The sequence below is a fragment of the Poromitra crassiceps genome, assembly GCF_964638095.1.
Source record: "Poromitra crassiceps genome assembly, chromosome: 26".
NCBI lineage: Eukaryota > Metazoa > Chordata > Actinopteri > Beryciformes > Melamphaidae > Poromitra > Poromitra crassiceps.
Window position 1 is genome coordinate 14,775,649 of NC_139640.1, and position 23,748 is coordinate 14,799,396.

General features: G+C 43.5%; 1 protein-coding gene across 1 annotated transcript; it reads left to right on the forward strand.

Annotated features, from left to right (window-relative positions):
- The first annotated feature begins 2,909 nt into the window (after nucleotides 1-2,909).
- On the forward strand, nucleotides 2,910-23,663 carry thsd1 (thrombospondin, type I, domain containing 1). The gene is made up of 8 exons (XM_083661311.1): nucleotides 2,910-3,026; nucleotides 7,227-7,310; nucleotides 10,825-11,213; nucleotides 14,925-15,522; nucleotides 15,976-16,137; nucleotides 17,284-17,695; nucleotides 20,874-21,390; nucleotides 22,033-23,663. Exons 2-8 carry the CDS (start codon nucleotides 7,256-7,258, stop codon nucleotides 22,726-22,728), a joined length of 2,829 nt encoding a protein of 942 aa, XP_083517437.1. The 5' UTR covers nucleotides 2,910-3,026; nucleotides 7,227-7,255; the 3' UTR covers nucleotides 22,729-23,663.
- The last annotated feature ends 85 nt before the right edge of the window (nucleotides 23,664-23,748 follow it).

Here is a 23,748-nt window from a genome sequence, read left to right on the forward strand (position 1 = left end):
TGCCTGTTTGTTACATATATAAGCCGCACCGGACTATAAGCCGCAGGTGTTTTAATGTTTTTTTTTATTTTATTTTTTTATTGTGTTTTAATGTTTAATTACCATATGTAAGGGTTCATGCACAGAGGGGATTGTCGGGAAAGAGATGGCTGTTTGAGGAAGCTCCCATTTATTAACATTTCAACAAAACATAACACAACACCACCTGTGTTTTTTTTTACAGTGCACACAGTGTCCGCGGTGTGGTGAAAAGAGGGCAAGAGAGGAAATTAAAACAGAAGTGGATTTATACTTAGAAAGAGTGCTAAAAAAGAGAGATTTTTTTTTTTTTTTTTTTTTTTTCAAAAAAATCCATAGATAAGCCGCAGGGCCAAAAAACTGGGAAAAAGCCGCGGCTTATAGTCCGAAATTTACGGTACCTCCATAATGTGGTTTGGGACAAGTGACACAAATCAGACTTGGAGCGTCCAGACTCATAAAACCAATCTGGATAAAGTCATTAATAGGTCACTAAAGTTCACAAATCAGATTTGGCCTCCTAGTCTGAGCATGGCCTTATAGACCCGTCTGTTGCACCTCAAGTGTTTCTTGGTGTAGTCACTCTCCTGCCTGGAAGCGTTTGCTGTCCCAGGCCAGGTGGCTGTTGACTGCTCCTCAAACAGATACATATCTTCTCAGTGAGTCACAATGTACTGCAACACTCCAACTGCCAGCAGAGGAAAGACTCTAAAGTTGTGCTGTATGCCTATAGGTTTATATAGGTTTGCACTTTGCCTGCATCCACACTCCATGAATGAAACAGAAGGTGTGTCTGAGAAGAAGCAATCTTTGGGATATTCAGCAAATGATTACAAATGAGGAATAACCTGACTATCCATTTTGTCACAGTAGCTACGGCGTAAAGAGAGAGAGACTATATGTTCTAAGAACTACAGGAAATGATTAGGCTGTTTGTAGGCTATGAAATGTCCTTAATTGATTCAGTTGGAAGGTTGAACTTCTGAACTTTAAGCAGGAATGCAGTGGAGAGTAGTGGCGCATTCCTTTATCGCAAAAATAACTGGGATGTGGAGGCTAAATGACATCACATCCGTTTTGTTAGCGTTCCATTTGCAGAAAACTTGAGCTGGGAAGTTCACTGTTCATTGGTCAGATCCAGTCGCTAGCCATTGTTAGCAATAACAGTTGATAACAAGGCATTTTGCAGCATTTTGCGCATACAAAACACTGCAGCCTCATGTCCACACAGATAGATGTTAGTCAGTGCTGTGTGTACAGCTGATTTAATGAGACACAAACAAAACAGAAGTGCTAAACAACATTACTACGATTATAACTACTGTTGTTGCTGCAGCCATCTTGGATTTTTGAGGTCGGGGCTGCTGAGGCTCCTACGAGTTTGGAATGGGAAATACCAGCTCTGGTGACGTCACCGTCCCAGCTCATGATGACCTTTGAAGTCGTAAGATTACCAGTTCCCAGTTATAAAGGAATGCACGATAGGCCACTAAACCCAGCTGACCCACCCTTTACCCATTGGTACCTGATGCAGCATTTGCGTGTATATCCCTCATTTGTGTGTGTATCCCTTTAAGACTGCGAACCGTGTCACGCGGTCTTAAAGGGATACACACACAAATGCTACATCAGGTATCAATGGGTTAAAGGAGAACTGAAAAACAATGCTCATTTATATTGCACATGATGCAACAAAATAAATCAGCATTGTTTTTCCTGTGAGATCATCTTACATGTAAAAAATAAAAATAAAAAACTAAACTGTTTTGCAGGCATTCCTTTAAAGGAACACTCCGCCCATTTTCAACCAGCTTTGTATCATTAGAACATCAGTAGTATATCAGAAAACTGTAAACGGTTTTGAAGTCTGTCATTTAATTTGACAGTTATTGAGTGTTAAAGTGTGGACCAGTGACCTCACTGGTCCACACTAACTCAAATTAATAACTCATTAACTCAAATCAACTCTCAATAACTGTCAAACTAGATGAATGATGAATCGTTTGACAGTTTTTGAGAGTTGATTTGGGTTAGCCTAAGTTGTGGACCAGTGATGTCATTTTGTGCAGCTGGTGGACATCAGGCTTAAGAGACAGCGGTCGACCTCTTTCGCTGCCTCCTGACATGTTGTCAATTAGGCTACCTACAATAAGTTACTGTAATCAATTAGAGAGAAGATGGATGACGGATTGATCAATGATGGAAATGTTTTGTTTTTGTAATTATATAGTAGCCTAATATGCCCCATCTTTTACTTTACTTTAATTTAATTGTTTATTTGGACGGGACAATGCACAATTAATGAACACATCAAACATGAAACAGATACAGTCACCTGAAACATGGTAAAAGTGTAAAAAGTGGTGGATTTAGCATAGCCCCTACAGGCTCTAGGAACGCCCACAACAGCTGGCTCAGCCTGGTTGGGGGCGTGGTCAGGGTGGGGTAAAAAACCCCGTTCTATCCATTCAGCAAAGTTAGAATCTAGCTGATAGCCCAGCCCAGGCAGACACGATCGGGGATTTAACCACCGCAGTAAACGCACATCTGAGCAGACGTCTTGTGTTCTGCTCTAGAACCCCCAAACCTGTAGTTTAGAGCCGCAGCACCGTCTTTTGGTGAGTCAGCCCATGAGATATATGGGCGGTTTTACCCCACTCGCGCGCCAGCCGTTTAACATTTTGTGGGCGTTCCCAGACACGCGGACTGTCTCTATGAGCTGTCTCACTTCGTCCATGCATGGTGCCTACAGTAACAATGCAGCGTGCCCAGCATGCGCGTGCCGCTTCACATTTAGCTCAGGCCTGTGATTGGTCAAGGTAGCGGAATGCGCGTTCACGCCTCACATTCGCACGCTTTCTACTGTAGCTGGTGATACAGTCAGGCAGGACGCGGCGGCGAGGCTGATCGTCAGTGGTGATCGATCCAAATGATGCTAACGGCTGATGATATGAGCGTTTTATTGACAAAGTGGAGTGGAATAATGACGTGCTGAGTCAACAGAAGATGTGAGTAGAATCCCTACAACTTTGTTGTTGTTGTTGTAATTGTTGTTTTTGTTCAACTAAGCTATGGGAAAATGAAGGCAATGCTGGCACACCTCTGTTAAGTTTAGATTGATGCAGATTTCCAAATAAGTCGTGTGGGGTAAGAAGCAATAACCTTAAACTCACACACACACACATACACACACATCTAATGTCTCAGCAGAGATTTACCGAAGCTCAGTACAGGGAAAAAATGTAGGCTATAGCAGTGATTCCCAACCAGGGGATATGTGTACACCTAGGGGTAGGCTACTTGAGCAGCTTGCCTACTTGGAAAGATTGGGGATTACAATTGACTTACAAAATGATCAAAACAATATTCAAGGTAATTTCATAGGCCCATCTTGGTTAAAACTGGTGACTTTTTCAAATGAAAACTGTCAGAATTGTATTTTCATTTAATAATCAGATCTGTTATCTCTAACCGATCTGATTATTACATGAAAATACAATTCTACTAAAGGTGCATTTAATATGACACATTTAGGAGAATCGACACGCATGTGTGAGGGGTACTATTGGCATCCCAAAAACAGCTCAAGCGGTACATAATACAAAAAGGGTTGGGAACCACTGGGCTATAGGATATAGACTAATAGTTGGTAACACTTTAGATAGCGAAAACATAGGCTATTTATAATTAGGCTACAGTTATCCAATTAGCAGTAAGATGTTTATTAACATGCATATTAACAATTCATACTTAACATGCATATTGGTTTATTGTGTCAAACCACTTATTCACACATGAAGCCAATTAGGGGAGAAATAAGTACCGTAGGCCTATTACCTATTAGAACCATATAAGCACCATATTGAGCAAAGATGTAGCCTACACGCCTAATTTATGTTCAACCACTTCCTTAATAAATGCTATCACCGATCAAGAACTTTGAGTGGAAACATAGTATGTGCTACTTGTAGGGATGTCACAATATATCGTCCCACAATATATCGCGATATCAAAACGTGACTATGTATGGTTGAGATGAAATCTCATATCGTGAGAAAAAGAAGCTGAACATGGTGGCACTGATCTGCATCTGATTGCATGCTCGCTCTCCTTTTCACTGCTTTGTTTGAACAGACGAGGGACGTTACAGACACGGAGGATGAAAATGGTGAAATTACTCAAATTTGCAAAAAAAAAATGTTAAAATATCGTATCGTTATCGTGAACCCAATATCATGTATCGTATCGTGAACTGAGTGTATCGTGACACCCCTAGCTACAATGCAGAATTAGGGGCTCGTAAGTGGTTTGAAATAACTAACCGAGCGAACACTATAATGTTACCCACTATTCTTCACATTAGCATGTTGGAAGTCAGCTGATTAGATGGGAACATAACTGTATGAGAGAGCAGTGGTTTTCAAAGTCTGGGACTGTGGGCCTCCCCTCAGAAAAAGCTTGGGATCATAAATCCCATATAGACACTCAACAATTGAGCCACGAATAAGATAAGCCTGATGTTCCTCTTTGACACATAGACCTACTTCAGATTATTCTATGGTCTGAAGAGGGATGTTATGGTTCTGACTCTGGAAAAAGTGGGAAAAACTAACATTCCCCAAAACGGCCATATCTCTGAACTATGATTGATTGATTGATTGATTGATTGATTGATTGATTGATTGATTGATTGATTGATTTTTATTTATGGATATAGAGAAGACAATTTACAAAAGAACTTCCAAAGGATAACATGTTAAAGTGAGAACACTTATTTCCAACATGGTCCCTGATGTTGTAGTCAGGGGCGGCTTTAGCTCAGGAGGTAGAGCGGGTCGGCCAATGACGCAAGGGTTGGCGGTTCGATCCCCGCTCCCTCCCAGCTGCTGTCGTTGTGTCCTTGGGCAAGACACTTAACCCCAAATTGCTCCCGATGTTGCAGCCTGCCGCCATCGGTGTATGAATGGGTGAATGTAGACTACGGTACCTACTGATTGTAAAGCGCTTTGGATAAAAGCGCTATATAAATGCAGACCATTTACCATTTACCATATGTTGTAGGACAGAACGCACAACACATAACATGTAAAAAGTCAGTCATATCAATATACAATTTCTTATCCGTAAACCAGACACCTAAAATCATTAAAACAAAAAACAAATTCTATCTCTTTAAGCAAATCACATTTACGCTATTCTATGTGATCTCCTTTTGATAACTAATGTTCTAACTCCTAAGGACTCCTCTAAGAAAATATTTTTTCACTCCCATTCACCGAGCCTCCCCTGAAACTGCTTGGAGGGGGGCCTGCCTCCCACTTTGAAAACCTCTGTATCAGAGCATCTGATTCCACTGATTGTATTAGTCTGTAGTTAGCCTACTTAGTGCAAAGATATCTTCGTTGGCCAGAATTTTCATGAGGGGGGGGGGGTGAACTGGGGGGGTAGAAATGTACAAGAGGAAAATAGTCTCACCAGACATGGTACCCAAAATCCCCCAAGAGGCCATGGCTGTGGAGAGGAAGTATAAAACACAGGAAGCGTCGGGCCAGTCATTCAGCTGCTTGTTCCTGACATAAACACCGTCTAGAGCAAAAACAATAGGTGAATACCTTTTCCCTTTGTGTTTCACAAACACTGCCAGGATTCAAACGGTCCAATCACAGGGTTTGGCCTCCAGGGTATAAATACATATTTGTGATGAACAAAACAACACCTCCTGCAGCTACGAGGCCTGTAACACTTGCGTACAACAGCCACAGGCTCAAAACCTTTCCTGTGTTCCAGGATCAGATGAGCACACCCTCACCGCCGCGCCTTCGCCTGTCTGATGACACCTACAGGCACTTGGTTGTCAATTGCCACGATTCATAAAATGGTATCGATCAAACATACTGTATTAAATCGACCATGTGCTATTTTCAAAATTTTTGCTCAAATTATTTAACACCACGAGAGCAAATTTAACTTTCACCGCTTATACAGAGGAAGAAGATAGCCAAGCAAGCAGGCGACAAGTCCAGTGTGGAATTTGAGCCTACTTTAAGTTTTCCACTGGGTGGCAGTGTGGACAGGTGAGCTGGTGAAGTCTATATGTTACTAACCTCGCGTCACCAGGCTCTTCTCGGCGAGAAAGAGCCTGGCCTCCGTTCACAAGCGATTTTGTCACCCTGCCTGTTTCCGGCCTAGAGCCCGCCCTAGACAGGAAGCAACAGCGGAAACAGCTCGTTAACTTGACAATTAGACACAACGAATCAGAAAATAAAACGGCAAACAACAAAACAAAAGATGGACGTACCGAACAAAGTTTTTGAATTAGTTCTTGTAGAAACATCGCGGATTCACAATCTCACATATTTTAAGCCAATACAGAAGCTTTACTTTTCAAACAAATGGCCAGTTGATGGAATAGTTATAACGCTAGTTGTCTGTCCGCTGTTATCGATAATGGAGGATCGAGTACAACAGTTGAAGCATCTCTGCTGCCTGTGCTGGGAAAGACATGGACATTGATCATAAGATTTCACATGGCGAGTACTCCATTGTCTTTGGCTCTCCAGAAACCTTCCTCGGCAGTGACTAGAAATGTGCTAACGCTACTATACAACTTGTGTTGTTGTTGTTTTCAGGCTCTAGCTAACGTAACCTCGCCGCGTCAAGCTAACGGCAACAAAGACGTTTTTTGGCGCACTTATTTCCGGTTCCTTGGTTTACGCCCCCATGACAAAAAGCGGGGTGAAAGGTGCCCAGACTAATATTTTACAGGTGTCTGCTTGGGTGATGGGGAGATCACACAGGTTTTTTGCCACAGGATTGTGCAATAGATTCACGTTACTGTATTTTCTTAATAGTTAACAGAATAGTTTTGCTGCCTGTAAACATAATTAAATGGGAACCTCTCACCCAAACTGCAAAACACCGCCTGGACATCAATGTTTTGAAGCGCGTCAAAAAACACCTCTCCTACACCCAGCTGAGTGACTAAATGTTGGACCCAGGATAGTCACACTACACGGATCGTCTTCACAAACGTGAATCACTTTTATGACTTTTGAAGCGATTCAAGCGATTCAAAAGTTTGAAAACCACTGGATTAAAGAAATGGATTAAAATTGGCATCCATAATTGCCACCTTCTTATTACATTTGTTTCTTTCTTTCTTTTTGTTTCTTTGTTGTCTTGTTTTGTGATTTCTCTCTGACTTCTAGAGGTGTGGGATGGTGGAGGAGGAAGCGGAATGCCACAGGCTTCTGTCTCACTGTCGCTGTTCCTACTGGCGCTCCTGGGATACGGTGAGCATGACCTCTGACCCCTAGCTCATAAACACAAACCTCTGTCACAGGGACAGGGGGCGTCTCCTACCACCGCGGAGATGCGGGTTCAATTCCCGGCAGCGGTACTTCCGGCTTGGTCAGACGTTCCTACAGACACAATTGGCCGTGTCTGCGGGTGGGAAGCCGGTGGCGTATGAGTCCTGGTCGCTTGCACTAGCGCCTCCTCTGGTCGGTCGGGGGCGCCTGTTTGGGGGGGGGGAGGGGAACTGGGGGGAATAGCGTGGTCCTCCAATGCACTACATCCTGATGGCGAAACTGCTCTCTGCCTATGTGCTGATTCAAGCTGAGTGGCTGAAGGAACAGGGAGGAGAGGGTAAGTGCAGGGTCAGTCTCTCTTCCTCTCCCCACACCCTCTTTCCTCAGGAACAGGAAGAGAGCTCTGCCGCACAACAAGATCCACACAGCACAATAGCTCTTGGAGCTGTGTGAGAGTAGTTTTTGATTTTCGGCAGTGTTTGGGAAACTACTTTAAAACTACCAGTGAAAAGTAATCAAACTACATCTTAACTACCGTAAATTCCGGACTATAAGCCGCACCTTTTTTCCCGTTTTTTGGCCTTTTTTGGCCCCTGCGGCTTATATAACGGTGCGGCTTATCTATGGATTTAAAAAAAAAAAAAAAAAAATCTCTCTTTTTTAGCACTCTTTCTAACTATAAAGCCACTTCTGTTTTAATTTCCTCTCTTGCCCTCTTTTCACCACACTGTATGACACTGTATGACACTGTATGACACTGTGTGCACTGTAAATAACAACACAGGTGGTGTTGTGTTATGTTGTTTTGTTGAAATGTTAATAAATGGGAGCATTACATATGGTAATTAAACATTAAAACACAATAAAAAAAATAAAAAAAATACCATTAAAACACCCGCGGCTTATAGTCCGGTGCGGCTTATATAAGAAAAAAATAGTCAACTTTGAAGGTGCGGCTTATACACCGGTGCGCCTTATAGTCCGGAATTTACGGTACTCACAAACTAAAACCACTTTCAAAAAGTAGTTCAACTACATCCAAACGACACCAGGGGAAATCACAATCTTGAGTGTGAATCTCATATGTGTGACCGGCTCTGACAAAATCAGTCGCATTGACCCCGAAAACACATTTTGACTTTTATACACTGTGGAAAGAGGAGAGTACAAGCTATATCTAAATTATCTTTGTAGTCCAAAGATTGAGTGAGATACACCCCTTTATGTCTTGACTGTCTCCAAACCGTTTTTGAGAAAAACGGCCTCAAAATTTGACAAAGTAAGCTACCGTAAATTCCGGACTATAAGCCGCACCGGTGTATAAGCCGCACCTGCAAAGTTGACTATTTTTTTCTTATATAAGCCGCACCGGACTATAAGCCGCGGGTGTTTTAATGTTTTTTTTTTTTTTTTTAATGTTTAATTACCATATGTAAGGGTTCATGCACAGAGGGGATTGTCGGGAAAGAGATGGCTGTTTGAGGAAGCTCCCATTTATTAACATTTCAACAAAACAACATAACACAACACCACCTGTGTTGTTTTTTACAGTGCACACAGTGTCATACAGTGTCATACAGTGTGGTGAAAAGAGGGCAAGAGAGGAAATTAAAACTTATTATAGTTATATAGGATTTATAGTTAGAAAGAGTGCTAAAAAAGAGAGATTTTTTTTTTTTTTTTTTTTTTTTTAATCCATAGATAAGCCGCACCGTTATATAAGCCGCAGGGGCCAAAAAAGGCCAAAAAACGGGAAAAAAGGTGCGGCTTATAGTCCGGAATTTACGGTAGTTCTGCTTGTCATCGCTACATTTATGAGCTTCAAAACTATATTTAGCATTCGAAGTTCACAATAATCACAGAATGAAAGCCAATGCTTCGTTTTACTAAAAATCTGATGAAACCCCAAAACAGCAAAAAAAAAATATATATTTTCTCATAAAATCATGTTTCTACACAAATGGGCCTCTGCTACATGTGACTGATTTTGTCAGAGCAGGTCAACATATTGTTACACGGAGGTACAACTGAACTGACACTGAGTAAAGCATAGGGGTGTGTTTGATTTAGGGACCAGGGCGGGCCAGTCCTCACTGAGGCAGCCAAAGGATGTGTTTTCAGGAGAGGATAGGGAGCACTTGTTGAGGTGGTGGGATCAGGAAAATGCGACATGTTTAGGGAAGTTCATCGTATTGGATCGCAGACATCTTGGTTTTAATCAAATAGCAGGTGATTATCATTAACCCATTGATACCAGGTGCAGCATTTGTGTGTGTATCCCTTTAAGCACGGTTCACGGTCTTAAAGGGATACACACACAAATTAGGGATATACACGCAAATGCTGCATCAGGTATCAATGGGTTAAATGACAACCTTGACCAATGAACTATGGCATTGTGCCATATTGTATGGCAAAAAAAATCATGAGAATTCTATGAAATTATGTAATTTAGTTTGCACTTTGAATTTAGCTACATAAACTACATGACCCAAAGTATAGTTCACTACTGAAAAAGCTACTGAGATTTGGGTGTAGTTAAACTACCACCCAACTACTGAAATTGTAGTTGAACTAGTAATTGAGCCACATGCAGTTATACTACTCCCCAATTTTGGTACTTCTTCAGTTCAGAGGCGTTCCCCTAGCAGTCCACCTCTAACACTGTCTACCTGTTGAGTTGTTTTCCTTCCATTTGAAAGCCATACTTCCATCACATATCAGACAAAATAGACTGACCCAAAATAGACTGACCCAAAATAGACTGACCCAAAATAGACTGACCCAGAGAACTCTTTTTGTCAGTGTCGTGTGATCACTTCAATACAGAAAATCCGTCAAGAAACTGTGAATGAATATACAACCTACAGGCAAGCTGACTGACAGCTTGCAAGGTCACACCAAGACAGCCGATTGAAAATATGAAAATGCCATACCAGATTTAACCATTTATTTATTTTTAAAAATAAACAAAGTACGACAAAATCTATTGAATAGAAAATATTGATCATTACTCATTATACTCTTTTCAAAAGTAATATTACTCCCTGCCAACAGTAATTCGTTACACTACTCTAATGAGTGGAGTAAAAGTAATAATACTAGTAATTTATTATTATTACTTTTCCGTTAAACCCCACAAATTTTTTTATTGTGTCCTTTCTCATCAAAATTCAGACTATAATATAATAATAATATAGGCCTAATCGCTTCGCCGGTAAGCACAGCGAAGGCTTCCATTTTTCCCCTACATCCTATGAATGAATCCATAAAGGTTATTAAGCTTGATGAAGAGCACACCTGGCTCAAAGTGATAATGAGACACAATATTTTAAATAGCTTCTGTTTTTAATAACGTAGTTGTAAAATCTGCAACAGGGGCAAACAGGTAGACTTACTACTCATTACTGGGGAAAGTAATAGATTACAGTTTACTTAGTAATATATTACTTCACAACACTGGTAATCTCTCACCTTTCTGCCTCCTCCCCTGTAGCGATGGCAGGACTCAACATCTGGCCCTCCTTCCACGTTGCCCTTAGCAACGCCAGCGTGTTTGTGGACTACAGCGGCGAATCCAACGGCAGCGTCCGCGACATGAGCCTCTCGTTGGTCAACACGGACACCAACACCACCCTGCTGACCACAGCGCTGCCCGGCGACCAATCGGAGGGCAGGGTCGAGTTCAACTGCTCCTGCTTCCTGTACTCCGGAACGTTCCGCTTCCATCTGAGGCGAACCGACTCTCGTGGTGCTAACGACGGGACACATGAGGCCAGCGCCGCAGAGAGCACGGCCTGGTGGTGGAGCTCTGAACTGCAGGTGCAGTGGCCCACCTTTCACATCGCTGTGGAGAGGGCCGGCAACCACTCAGGATCTTTCCAGGTAGAATTTGACATAAGAAGTTGGTTTATTGTGTAATGTGGTCGCAGGTAAAATCCCCCTCCACAAATAGATGTCCGAAACAGATCCCTCAATAGGCGGTTTTATTTGCATTACAATTTCAAAGCATATCTGCGCCTTCTCTTTATATGGCGAGTCAATTTACAAATACATCTTTAGAGCAATTCAATAGGGGCAAGTACAGTGACACAGGCCTGGCTTCCAACACTCCTGGCCAACTTCTCCTTAAAAACACCAACAAGAACAATACATTCTATTCATCTTATTCACCACGCCCACTTTTTCTCTCTTCCGCGTTCAACGCAAATGTATTTGTTCTTCCGGTTCAGCGCTAGTTGCCTTCTGTGGCTAATATTAGCCGCTAGTTAGTTATGTTATATGGCAGTAAAATGCCACTGAATGACCAAATTGATATAACTTTTAACCATTTCGAGTAACACTGTTTCCATACGGATCACCAGCGTTAGTTTGTTGTTTATAACGTGGCTATATTCATAACGTTTCTATCTCGGCTGCGTTATTTCGAATCGCACATAGGTTACGCCTGGCGCAACCTATGTGGGTTTCAGGACGAAACAGTCTCGAGCCACTAACGTTATCTTTAGAGCACAATATTCCTGGAATGCAAGTTTAACTAAACAGTTACATGTCCTCTGCATTCTACATAAAATTAAGATATTACGGGTTGTTTTATTTTGTATGTTACATACGTATTGGCCAAGATATGTTACTTTATGGGGGAGTAATTTTGCCACTTTAGGAGGGGAGTGTGCGCGGCCATTTTGCCTGCGGGGTTTTTGGCAAGTCTAAACGGAAATACTATTACGAAATGACGTAATGCGGAAGCGTCCATGTGTGGGCAAAGAATAAGGTGAATAAGCCACCCAATACATCAGAAATATACAAGAATGACATACACCGAATACAAACACTCTAAAAACACATACCGGCATTGGCGTTACCACACAATCAGGCTTCCACACACTTCACCACACACTCGCACACACACACATACCGTTTAGAATGTAGCCTCAGCTCCGCGATCACCCTAGGAAAGCGACCATCGCCTCATGCCACAAGGCGATCTGCGTCTTCCAGCTTAGGTGACAACACAAGAGTCAAGTGTACAGGCCTGAGCTCGGCGCGTCCTTATAACGTCACGAGCGTGCCCGCGGTAACGTTGATTAGATCTGATTCGATTTTGGTGGTCAAAGGTCAAAGGTCAAGGTCACTGTGACCTCTCAAACGCCATTTTCAAGCTTGTTAACGCGATATCTCAGGAATGCCTTAACGGGTTTCATCAAATTTGCCTCAAACATCGACTTGGACTCAAGGGTGAACTGATTACATTTTCGTGGTCAAAGGTCAAGGTCACCGTGACCTCACGAATGCCATTCCCAAGTTCGTTAAAACGATATATCAAGAACGGCTTGATGGAATTTCTTCCAATTTGGCCCAAACGTCGACTTGGGCGCAAGGATGGACGGATTGCATTTTGGTGATCAAAGGTCAAAGGTCAAGGTCACTGTGACCTCACACACCCAATTTCCAAGCTCTGTAACGCAACATCCCAGGAGCGCCTTGACGGAATTTCTTCCAATTTGCCTCAAATGGCGATTTGGACTCAAGAATGAACTAATGGCGGAGGCATAAATCCGTGGTGCGGTCGTTCTAGTTTCAAGTTTTAGTTCAAGTTTATTTATATAGCCCTTTATCACATGTCTCAAAGGACAAGATAATATGGGGGGGGGGGGGGGGGGTAATTGTAATTGCCCCCTACTGTTCAATCATAAAACCACTATGCAGACATGGTCATTGATGATATCTTTTCATCTTTTCATCTTTTCACAATCTTTTTTCATCTTTTCACCTAAAGTGTAAAAATGGATATCTTCACAATGACAGTAAATAGCAACAACCTTTTAACAAATTGTAACGAGATAGGTCTGTGGATACTACATAAAAAACGGTGGTCATCGGTCAAACGGTGTAGGAGGAGATGGTTTTGGTTTTGTTTCCCCCCCCAAAAAAACTTTCAAAATATCTCAAAAAAATTTCAGGCGGACCACCACGCAAATTTGTAGTACAAAGTCAGCTGAACACGTGGGAAAGTTTTGTGAACATCTGACTTACGGTGTGGAACTTATGGCATGTCAAAGTCTGACATTTTTACCTTTAACTATAGCGCCCCCATCAGGCTGATTGAGGAAATATTTAGCACAGGAATTTGCACCAATTATACCTCAGTAAGTGTTCCAGTAAGTGAGTCACCCTAAAATGCCTCCTTATGACCACAGCCCCAGCCGGCGTCGTGGTAAAAAAAGAAGAAGAGCCTAACTAGATCTAAGTCTTCTTCTTATCGTGTCCACAAAGAAATGTCAGTTACAATGCTCGATGTGTTTCCGCCACAGCTGAACACACTGCTGTCCTTTCTCATTTAACCCCCGCCAAGTCCGATGCTGTGCAGGGGTGTTCCAGCAGGGGGGGGGCATATCAGGAGTAGGGATGGGCATTTCTAGCAAAAACACTATTCGAAATTCGCTGGCCAAATTCGAATTTAATTCGAAATTCGAAAATAAAAATAAAAATGTAAAAAAAATTAAAAATGTATTTTTTTTTTTTTTTTTTTTTGTGAGTGAAATGTTGCATTGTCTCCCCTGATTCTAAGTCTACGGCTTTATTAATTAATATAAAAAGCTTCTGCTGTGGATTTTTAGCTCAAACAAGCATTGCACCACTGAAGTAAAGAACATGTTACATGACATTGACATTTTCGAAAATAAAAAACAGTTTTGACAATCATGAGTGGTTCATTAAATATTTAGTAGGCTCAGGTCTGAGTGCCAAAGGGGTGCCAAAGTCACCCCCTCTCCCTCTTCATGGGATTTCATCCGCCATTCATTTTTCCATAAACCTTGCTTAAAATGCTTATAAAAATTGTTTTACTTGCTCAAACCAAGCGATTTGACTATACTTAGAATCAGGGGAGACAATGCAACATTTCACTCAAAAAAAAAAAAATTTTTTTTTTTTTTTTGAATTTCGAATTTCAATAATAAAAGTCGACCTTGATAATAACAACGATTATTCGAAAATTCGAAATTCGATGCCCATCCCTAATCAGGAGGTGCTGCATGGTTTGTGGTTCGATGCCGCAGTCACACACACAACGTCCCCGTCGTTCAAATATCCCCATTTTGCGAGAGTGGCTTTTGCTGGTCCAACACCAGATCTTAAGTCTGTTTAGGCATTTCCACACTGCATAGTTTGTGTCTGCTCCACGGGGGGCAGTGCCTCGCTCACCTGTAGCTCCATTGTTGTTGCTGGTGGGAGGTGGCTAAGTCTTTCTTCCCACTGATCAGTGACTCTTTCACTGCTTGTGCTCGACTCTTTAGGAAGCTGTTTCTAGATTTAAGGCGGCTTTGGGCTGGCACATGGCCGAAGAGAGGATGTTTTGGATCTGTAGCCTGTTGTTGACGCTCTTTCTTGCTTGCTGCACTGATCTAAGTGATCAACAATCAACCAGAGAACAGAATGACATGTCATGTGACATGTCATGTGACATGTCATGTGACATAGGAGAAAGAAACATCAGGAAGAGCACAAAACACACAAAAATAGATTTGACCAAGACAGAACAACCCACCTATTCTACATACCTTAGCCTGTATCTTCCCTGTGTGTCACCACCAGGTGGGCATCTCCACTAACGAACACTTCCAGGCGTGCTCCAGTGTCCCGGCCTCGGCCCTCCTCCTGGAGGTCAGCTACGTGGAGCACAACCAGATCGGTCGCAACAGCATCGACAAGGTGCGCGCCCGCACGCTCCTCCCCGTCAGAGCCCTGCGCTCCCAGAGCGTCCGGCTGCCCTGCGCCTTCCCCTTCGCCCAGAGAGACTTCATCCAGGTGGCGCTGCGTTCCCCTCACACGGCCCAGGAGGTCAGGAGCTCCGGACCCCTCTACCTCTCCCGCATCTTCTCCTACAAGCTGCTGGTGGACAACGCCCCGGCCTACAGGACCGGCTGCGAGGGGAGCGTGTCTGTGACGCTGCTCTCCCCGCCCTGCGCTCAGATCAACGGCAAGGTGTCGCTGTATCAGGACGGAGGATCGGAGGAACCCAGCTCTCCACCACTGGCCTTTCACTGGCTGACTCAGGGAGAAAACCAGACCCAGTTCAACTGCTCGCTCTTCTACCCCGGGAGGAACAAGTACTGCTTTCGCTTTGTCTTCAACTTCAGTCGCTCGCCGAGTCCAGCACAGACCTGTCTGGTGGTTCACAGGAGTACTGCAGGTGAGACGTGCCGTCCATCTTGTCTTGTCATCATCACATGGTAGGACTGCACGTTATTGGGAAAAAACATTGAAATATATAATTGTGATATGAAAAAATACAGGAATTGACATCAAATGCGTCACATTCGTACAGTTATGCGAGAAACATGCTTCAACGTAAGCCTGGAGCCGGGACATTGTCGGCGGCACATACATACTTGAACGTCAGTCAGCTCAGACACACACGCGCTCACTGAGTCCCCCCCCTGACACCCTGCATTTCAGATTTAGGCATTTCCTGAATGCATTTTTTCTTTTCTGAAATGCTGGAAGGAGCCAATTACACACGTTTCATCTACATTAACCCATTGATACCTGATGCAGCATTTGCATGTATATCCCTCAAGTCATTTATTCATCTGGAAAATCATCTTTTTCTCTTTTTTGGGGGGTCACATGTGTCTTCCTGCAGAGTCCTGGGGCCCTTGGCAGCCATGGAGCGTGTGCAGTGTGACCTGTGGAGAGGGGGTGAGGGAGCGACTCCGTGACTGTCTGCTGCCCTCTGCTGGTGGAGGGGCGCAGTGCACCGGCGTGCTGAAGGAACAGTCCCTCTGCTCACTGGAGGACTGCAGCGGTCAGTCTCTCCTGTTGTCTTCTGTCTGTTGTCCGTCATGTCCGCGTTTACATGCACACAAAAATCTGATAACTGGGAATAACCGGGTAATGATAATAATCTGATTGATGCGTTTACATGCACTTTAGTGTAAGTAGTGGGAACGCGCCTCAAATCCGCGAGTCTGTGACTGTGGACATTGAGATTGGGCCATGCACTGCAAAAAAAAGTCAGCAAAAAGATTTCTCATAATCCGATAAAGCATATGGGACCATGCTGTTTATATGAGCACTTCATTAATCTGGTAATTCCATTAATCAGATAATGATTGATTTATTAGTGTACAATATACACAGATTAGTGAGACAGAGAGTTTAGATGTACACTGTACACCTAAACCTTCTGTCTCACTCTGTCTTTATCACTCTAACTCTTTTCCATTTTTTTTGCGTCTCCCTTTCAGAGATAAAGCCCTTCTTCTATCTAGTCATTCAAATATCTATATCTATTTTTTCATTCTATTCACTGGCCTCACTCTCTTTTGCCCTCCTCTTCCTGCAAAATGTAATTTCTTTGTGTTTTGCAGACTAGAAAAACACTGTGTGATGACCAGTGTTGGGCAAGTTACTTTCAAAATGTAATATACTACATGTTACTAGTTACTTTAATTTGAAAGTAATACGTTACTTTACAATATTACTTTCTGTGCAGAGTAACTTGTTACTTATTACATTACTTTTGCATTACTTTTACCAAAACAACAGCAGGAGCAGAATGACATCGCCGCCCCGGTACATCCCAAAAAATAATTTGAAGTCAGTGTAAACAATCCAAAATTCGAAATGTTATTCTTTTCCTTTGTTATTGTCATCTATAGTGGTTATTTGCATAAAAACACACAGTTTGATTGGGAAATGATTGTATCTTTTTTAAATATGTGCTTTGATTTAATAAAATGTAACTCAATTTGTAACTTGAGTTACTTGACAAAGTAACTGGTATAATATTACTGACATCCTATAAGTAATAAGTTATATTACTGAGTTACTGCTAAAAGTAATACATTACATGTAATATGTTACTTTTGTAATGAGTTACCCCCAACACTGGTGATGGCAGAGCAGTATGAGCACATGGTTTACATGATCGTCTCCCTTTCCTCCTCAGCGTTGCCCGCTCCCTCCCCCTCCCTCCCCCCTGCACCTGTAGCAGCAGCGACGCCCCTGGGTGCTAACCTGGTGGCGGTGGTCGGTATCTCCCTGTGCCTGGCTGTGATCCTGGCTACCGTCGTGGTCACTGTGTGGAGGAAGCTCTGCCGCACGCCTCAGTGCAGCGTCGTGCGTCAGGGCTCCATCATGCACTCCCCCGGGGGGCGGAAGCTCTCCGACGAGGCGTCCATCTGCGGGCACAGTCTGCAGAGACCCAGCCTGTCGGAGAGCCAGGGGGGGCCAGCAGGGGGCCTCGGCCAGAGAGACAGGCCTCCTCCCCTGGCCACTCAGCCTCTGGTGATGCCTCTGTCACAGGATCCAGAAAGACTCTCTCCCACAGGTCATCAAAAGCTGCTGCCACCCATATTTGGGTATGTGTAAAAAATATGGTTTTTATTCGGTTCATACAATTATATTCTGTCAGCGTTATATTGCAAAACTCAAAGGAGGGAAGTAACTAAGTACATTACTCAAGTGCTATACTTAACCTGGAAACCAGAAATATTTTTTTTATTATTTAGCATTTTGAGTTCATCACATCACAGGAACCTATGTTAATAAGCCACCAGCCAAATTTGAACGTCGCAAAGTATATAAATTCAGGTTTGACAGTCGTGACAAAAGTCATGAGAATCAATTAGATTTTAGACAGTCTTTTCTCCCGCTGACTGTGTGGGCGTGTCCCGTGTGTGTGCGTGCAGGACTGCAGGTCTCCTCCGAGAGAGAGAGAGAGCGAGAGAGAGAGGGAGGGAAACGGAGAGAGAGAGAGAGAAGGAAAGAGAGATGGAGTGTGTGTGTGTGTGTTCGCGCGTTGCTCTGCGCATAGCCTACGGACAGAGAGGAAGAGATCTCTGCCGCTGCGAGTGCACTGCGCTACTGTGTGTGTGCCAGTGTGTGTGTGCGCGCGTGCGTGCGTGTGTGTGTGTGTGTGATTCGATTCAATCTTATGACGTGATAAGATCATGCATTTTAGCACCGTGTGCTCCGCTCTCTTCAATGAGGAAGTGGAAATCCAGACCTTGTAGAAAAGTGTCCATTTTTGGGGTTAGGTTTGAAAGTAATGTCAACTTACTTTCTGAGGCACACAATTACTCACATAAGACCATACATTTAATAGTTAGAAGGTTTTTGTGGATTTGCAACGCCCCTGGCCTTTGATCCAGTATAAATACAGACAGAATCGGCAATGTGTAGCTAGGCGGCTGCAAGAGTGTACCAACTGGTTGCTAGGGAGTTTCCAGGTGGTTGCTAGAGCATTTTTTAGATGGTTGCTAGGGTGTACTAACTAAGTAGTGGGCAGGGAATGGGTGGGCCTATGTGAGTAGAAGTGGGATGAGCCAAGGAATACAGGGGGGGGAGATTTTTGTTTGTAGACGCTACAGTTCAAAAGTGATGGACCAAAATGTAAAGAGGGCTGTTATAGCGCCACCATCAGGTCAATCTGTGTAATTCTTTAAAGTTTAGACCATAGTAATGACTAATGAGGAGTATACTGTAAGTGGGGTGAGCCAAGGAAACCAGGGAAAAAATATTTTTTATTATAGAAGCTGCCAGTCTGACAGTGCAGCAAAACTATATTGCAAAAATAATATTTAAACAAGAAATATCTCTGTTTTATTCACTTATGAACTCAATTGTACCCTAACCCTACACTGTAATAAAATAAAGTTTATTTGAGGTCAAGTTTATGAATTGAGAGGAACCTCTGTACCAGTGGCTGTAGCATGTTCAGTTTGAACGTTCTACGTTTGAAAGTTCTAAAGCTTTTAAACCACCTTTTTCATAACGTTTAACTAGCTATGGGATTTAAAGGGATTCTCTGCAGTCTGCAACTTTTCTCTGTATTTTTTATAAAAAAAAAAGCAATATATACACTCATACAAAAGTTATCCCCCTTCAATCATCACTTATGACCCACTGGAATTGTGTGCTGGTGTGTTTGTCTGCAGAGAGAGAGCCCTCTGGCTGTATTTTTAGTGTTTCCACAATGTTCTGCTGTGTCCGGGACATTTCTGGGCTGCAACGTTTGAGCAGTGGACCCACATGGGGGCTAGGGGTGTCAAAAATAATCGATTATAAGATGCATCGCGATGCGGACGTGCACGATTCTGCATCGATTCACAAATGTCAAAAATCGATTATTTAAAAAAATATATATAATCAAATAAAATATAATGGAAGTACATGCAGTTGTTTATTTTAATTATGGATCATAATACAATGCAATTCCAAATGCACTTTTATTTTAAAAGTAGCCACACAGTGAGAAAAAAGAAAGTGAGAAAAAATAAATCATGTATTGCGGAAAAAAGTGATGCATCGATTTAAGATGCATCGATAATCGTAATCGAATCGAATCGTAGCCCTCTGAATCGTAATCGAATCGAATCGTGAGGCCAGTGAAGATTCACAGCCCTAATGGGGGCGTCCAGCCAATAAGCACGCAGAGTGCAATCTCTCATTCAAAGATTGCAGCGTCTGATAGGATGATTGCTCTGTGTTTTTTTTTATCTGACTGAGTTCTCCCTCTCTCTCCTCTGCTGTGTGGAGATGGGCTCTGTGCTGCTGTGGGTGTGTGTGTGTGTGTGTGTTTTGACAATGATTCAGTGCCGTCTGATGACATCACTGGTCCACACTTAACTCAATTAAACTCTCAATAACTGTCAAACTAAATGAATGGCTGCAGAACTGTTTACAGTTTTTGGATGTGTGATATCATGTCCAAAATAACTTGCCATTGTTCTTTGGTGAAGTGTCCCTTTAGGAGAATTATTATTATGTCCAGCTCTAATTATGATTTGTAGCTGACCCTGAAATGTTTTTTTGTTTGTTTTCTGTTTTTTTACTGGATCCAACAAAACGTTATTACGCGCCGAGCAGCGGCCTGGAAACGATGAATATGAGGCATGTGTAAAGCGAGTATTTACGTCCTGCAAGTAGCTTATTTTATGACATGCAGCGGCTCATATTCTTATTACATCATAGAGACAATGATCAAATGAACAATGTATTTACCTCGGTGCAACGCGGCTCTGTTTGCTGTCCGCCACATCGGTAGCTCAAATAAATACGGGCGGCCATCGAATTCAAATGCATCATCTATATTATCGAAATCAGATAAATATCTGATTGACTGCTCTAAGCTCTCAACTGAGTCTGAGCTCTGATTCCCCCGGATGGAAAACAGAGCAATGGATGACTGGCAGAGGTAAATGCAACAGGCCACATTCATGCAAGTACCATAATAAGCATATGAGCCACTCGCATGTCAGAAAATAAGCTATTTACAGGACGTAAATACACGCATTAAACATGCCCCGTATTCCTCGTTTCTAAACTGCTGTAGAAAAAGTAAAAAAAATCCAGTAAAAAAAAAGTTTCAGGGTCAGCTAAAAATCATAATTAAAGCTGGAAATAAGGTCCAGGTAGTAAAAAACTGAATTATCCTTTAAGTAAAGAATTGAAGTACTTTTTCCACCACTGGTCAAACTCATTCTGACTGTGAGTCCTTGTGTTGGCAGATAAAGTACTGTGTCACTGTCTCTGCAGATACCGCCTGGCACAGCAGCAGTTGAAGGAGATGAAGAAGCAAGGTTTGAAGGAAGCCACTCAGGTGTACCACGTCTCCTCCAGCCCGGTCCATGATGACACCCTGCTGGAGACGTGTGCCTCAGCCAGACAGTCGCCCGCTCCCACACCCACAGCCTGCACTCACCCTGGTCCCCTGGGCCTCCTCCACGAGCAGGACCATCCTCTCAGCCATCTGAGCTCCTTCTCTGAGCCCAGAGCCCCGCTGCAAACGGACAGACCGAGTCCCAGAGTGGAGCTCGTCCTGGGGCCTCTTGTTTCTGCTTCTGCGGGTGGGCAGAACAGCTCAAAATGGCGCGAGCGCACTGCTGACTGGGTGGAGATGGTGGAGAGGAGCGGCCTAGCAGGAGGCCGAGGCGTAGGAAACTCGTATAAGAAGAATCCCAATTTCCGCCGGACTTCCAGTTTCAACGATACCAAACCCCAGCCTCCACCTGCTGCCCCCTCCAGGCAGTTCAGAGAAAGGAGCATGACCCAGGTTAGACTATCCGACTTTAATTATGGCTTTAAATGTATACTGTTACTGTAGGTAGCATTATTCCCTATGATCTGTATTAGGCCTGCACGATATGAGGAAAATCTGTGATGTGCGATAACATTGTTCAATATAGCGATGACGATACGACTTGCGATAAACAAATATTAAAGTATGCATATTAGCTATACAGTTGCTATGTCTTTCTGCTTTAATAATGCTAACATAGACCCCAAACATAGCCTATGCCCACTGAATAAAGAAATGAAATACACACTGACTCTAGCTGAAACTACACACAGCGTGTTTGGGCTTTGGCAGAGGGGCGGAGCGCACTGTTGCAAGGGAAAGGTGTACGCTGGATTTACAACACAAGACAAAATGATCAGATGCTGAGTGGGAATGCATGACGGCATGTCAATAAACCCACTTTTGTTATTCATTGCTTTTCAGGCAGTCTTTGCGATGAGTTCATTGCGCACGTTCATATTGCGATGACGCTGAAAATACGATTCATTGTGCAGCCCTAATCTGTATCGGTGTGGCTCTGTTTACGCACGTCATCAAGTTGAAGAATCACCACCATATAATAAATCATATAAAAACCATATCAATCATATACAGTAAATGCGTTGTCATTTCCAGGTGATGTCCCGGACACTTCCCGAGGGAAGCAGTTGGACCAGAGGCATCAGGGAGGGGGGCCCGCCGTACCCCCCCTTCCCCTCCTACCCCATCCCAGAGCACGGGGCCTCAGACTGGGCCGGGTCTAGTAGACCCCGTGGCGCTGAGCAGAGGATGCCTTGGATAGAGACAACTGCTCCTCGTCACAACAGTGAACTCAAACACACAGGGACCAACACTAAAGCCACCTCAGTGCCTGTGATACACAGTGAAGCAGAGCTCAACGGCACTAGGGAAAGAGAGAGACAGACGAGTGGTGAGATCGGAGTTGGAGGCGGGGTCTCGGGGATCGGTGGCCCAGTCGTGGCCAGTCCGCGTGGAGGGGGGGACCACCTCCTGGGTCTGGACCGCGCAGAGCGGGCCGAGCACAACTGGAACCGCCGCGGCCCGTCGCCCATCCAGAGGAACATCCTGGCCCGGAAACTAAAGGAGGCTCAGTCCTGCTCCGCCGCGGCCTCCTCCGGCCACAAGGGGCGCCAGCGCAGCTCCACGTTTAGCGCGTCGGCCTCGGAGCAGAGGAAGGGCCGGTGCCACTCTCTGCCCATGTCCGGAGACTACAGCAGCAGCAGCTGTGGCGGCTCCCCCTACGGGCTGAGCGAGGCGGAGCAGAGGATGATGGACCTGGACTTGCCCTCAGCGTATGTAGGGGAGGACTAGTTCACACGCATCTTTATATTATGTGAGGACTTTTGCCATTTGGGTCATTTTGACCAGACTTACATAATGGTGTTGTTTGGGCTAATTTTGGCCACACACAAAGCTTTATCAAACCAGAGAAAATATGAATGTTTGTCTTTCTTTGATTTGACTGATACTGAGGGAACTTTCCATGCCATTTTTCTTATCTTAAAAAAATGTTCCCATGCTTTAAAGCAGCTACGAGCAAGATTTTCGATTGTTATTAAACAGTCTAAATTTAATATGGATGCATCACATCTTATCTCTAATAGTAGACGAGACCAACGCAGAGTAGTCTCGCTTGAACCCCGAGTGAATCGGCCAGTGTTGTCTTGACGATTAGTCTGTCTGCGGCCGGGGCAGATCAGGAAGTGAAATGAAACGGTTTGCGGCAGCCACTTCGGCCATAACCACAAAATAACAAAATGACTTCCAAACAAACTGTTAGAATATAACGAGAGATGTTCGCGAGAGTGGCAAGCCCCTGCATGACGTTCTCCGTGTTCATGGTCTGTTGCTAGGCAGAGCGAAACGGTTGAAGGCAGGCAGCTGCCGTAAACCGTTTCGTTTCACTTCCGGGTTTATCCGGCCCGCCGGTAGACAGACACAGACTCTATAATCATCAAGAGAGCAATCTCCGATTCACACGGCTTTGGTCTCAGCTACTATTATAGGTAAGATGTGATGCATCAATATTATAATTATACTGTTTAATAACAAAAATCTTGCTCGTAGCTGCTTTAAGGCCCTAACATAAGAGCCGCACACACAACACTCTCACACAAAAACAGGGAGACATCATTATTGAAATGCTGTTTTTGTATTGTTTGATTAATATCATACATCCTAAATACCGTATGGATAGCATGTGCTTACAAGGAAATATAAGATATTGAACAATCAACTTTTGATATTATCTTCAAATAATGAAGCAAGGGGGGGAAAGAGGTAAATAAAAGATAATTCAACCATGGCATGAAAAAGTATAATTGACTTATT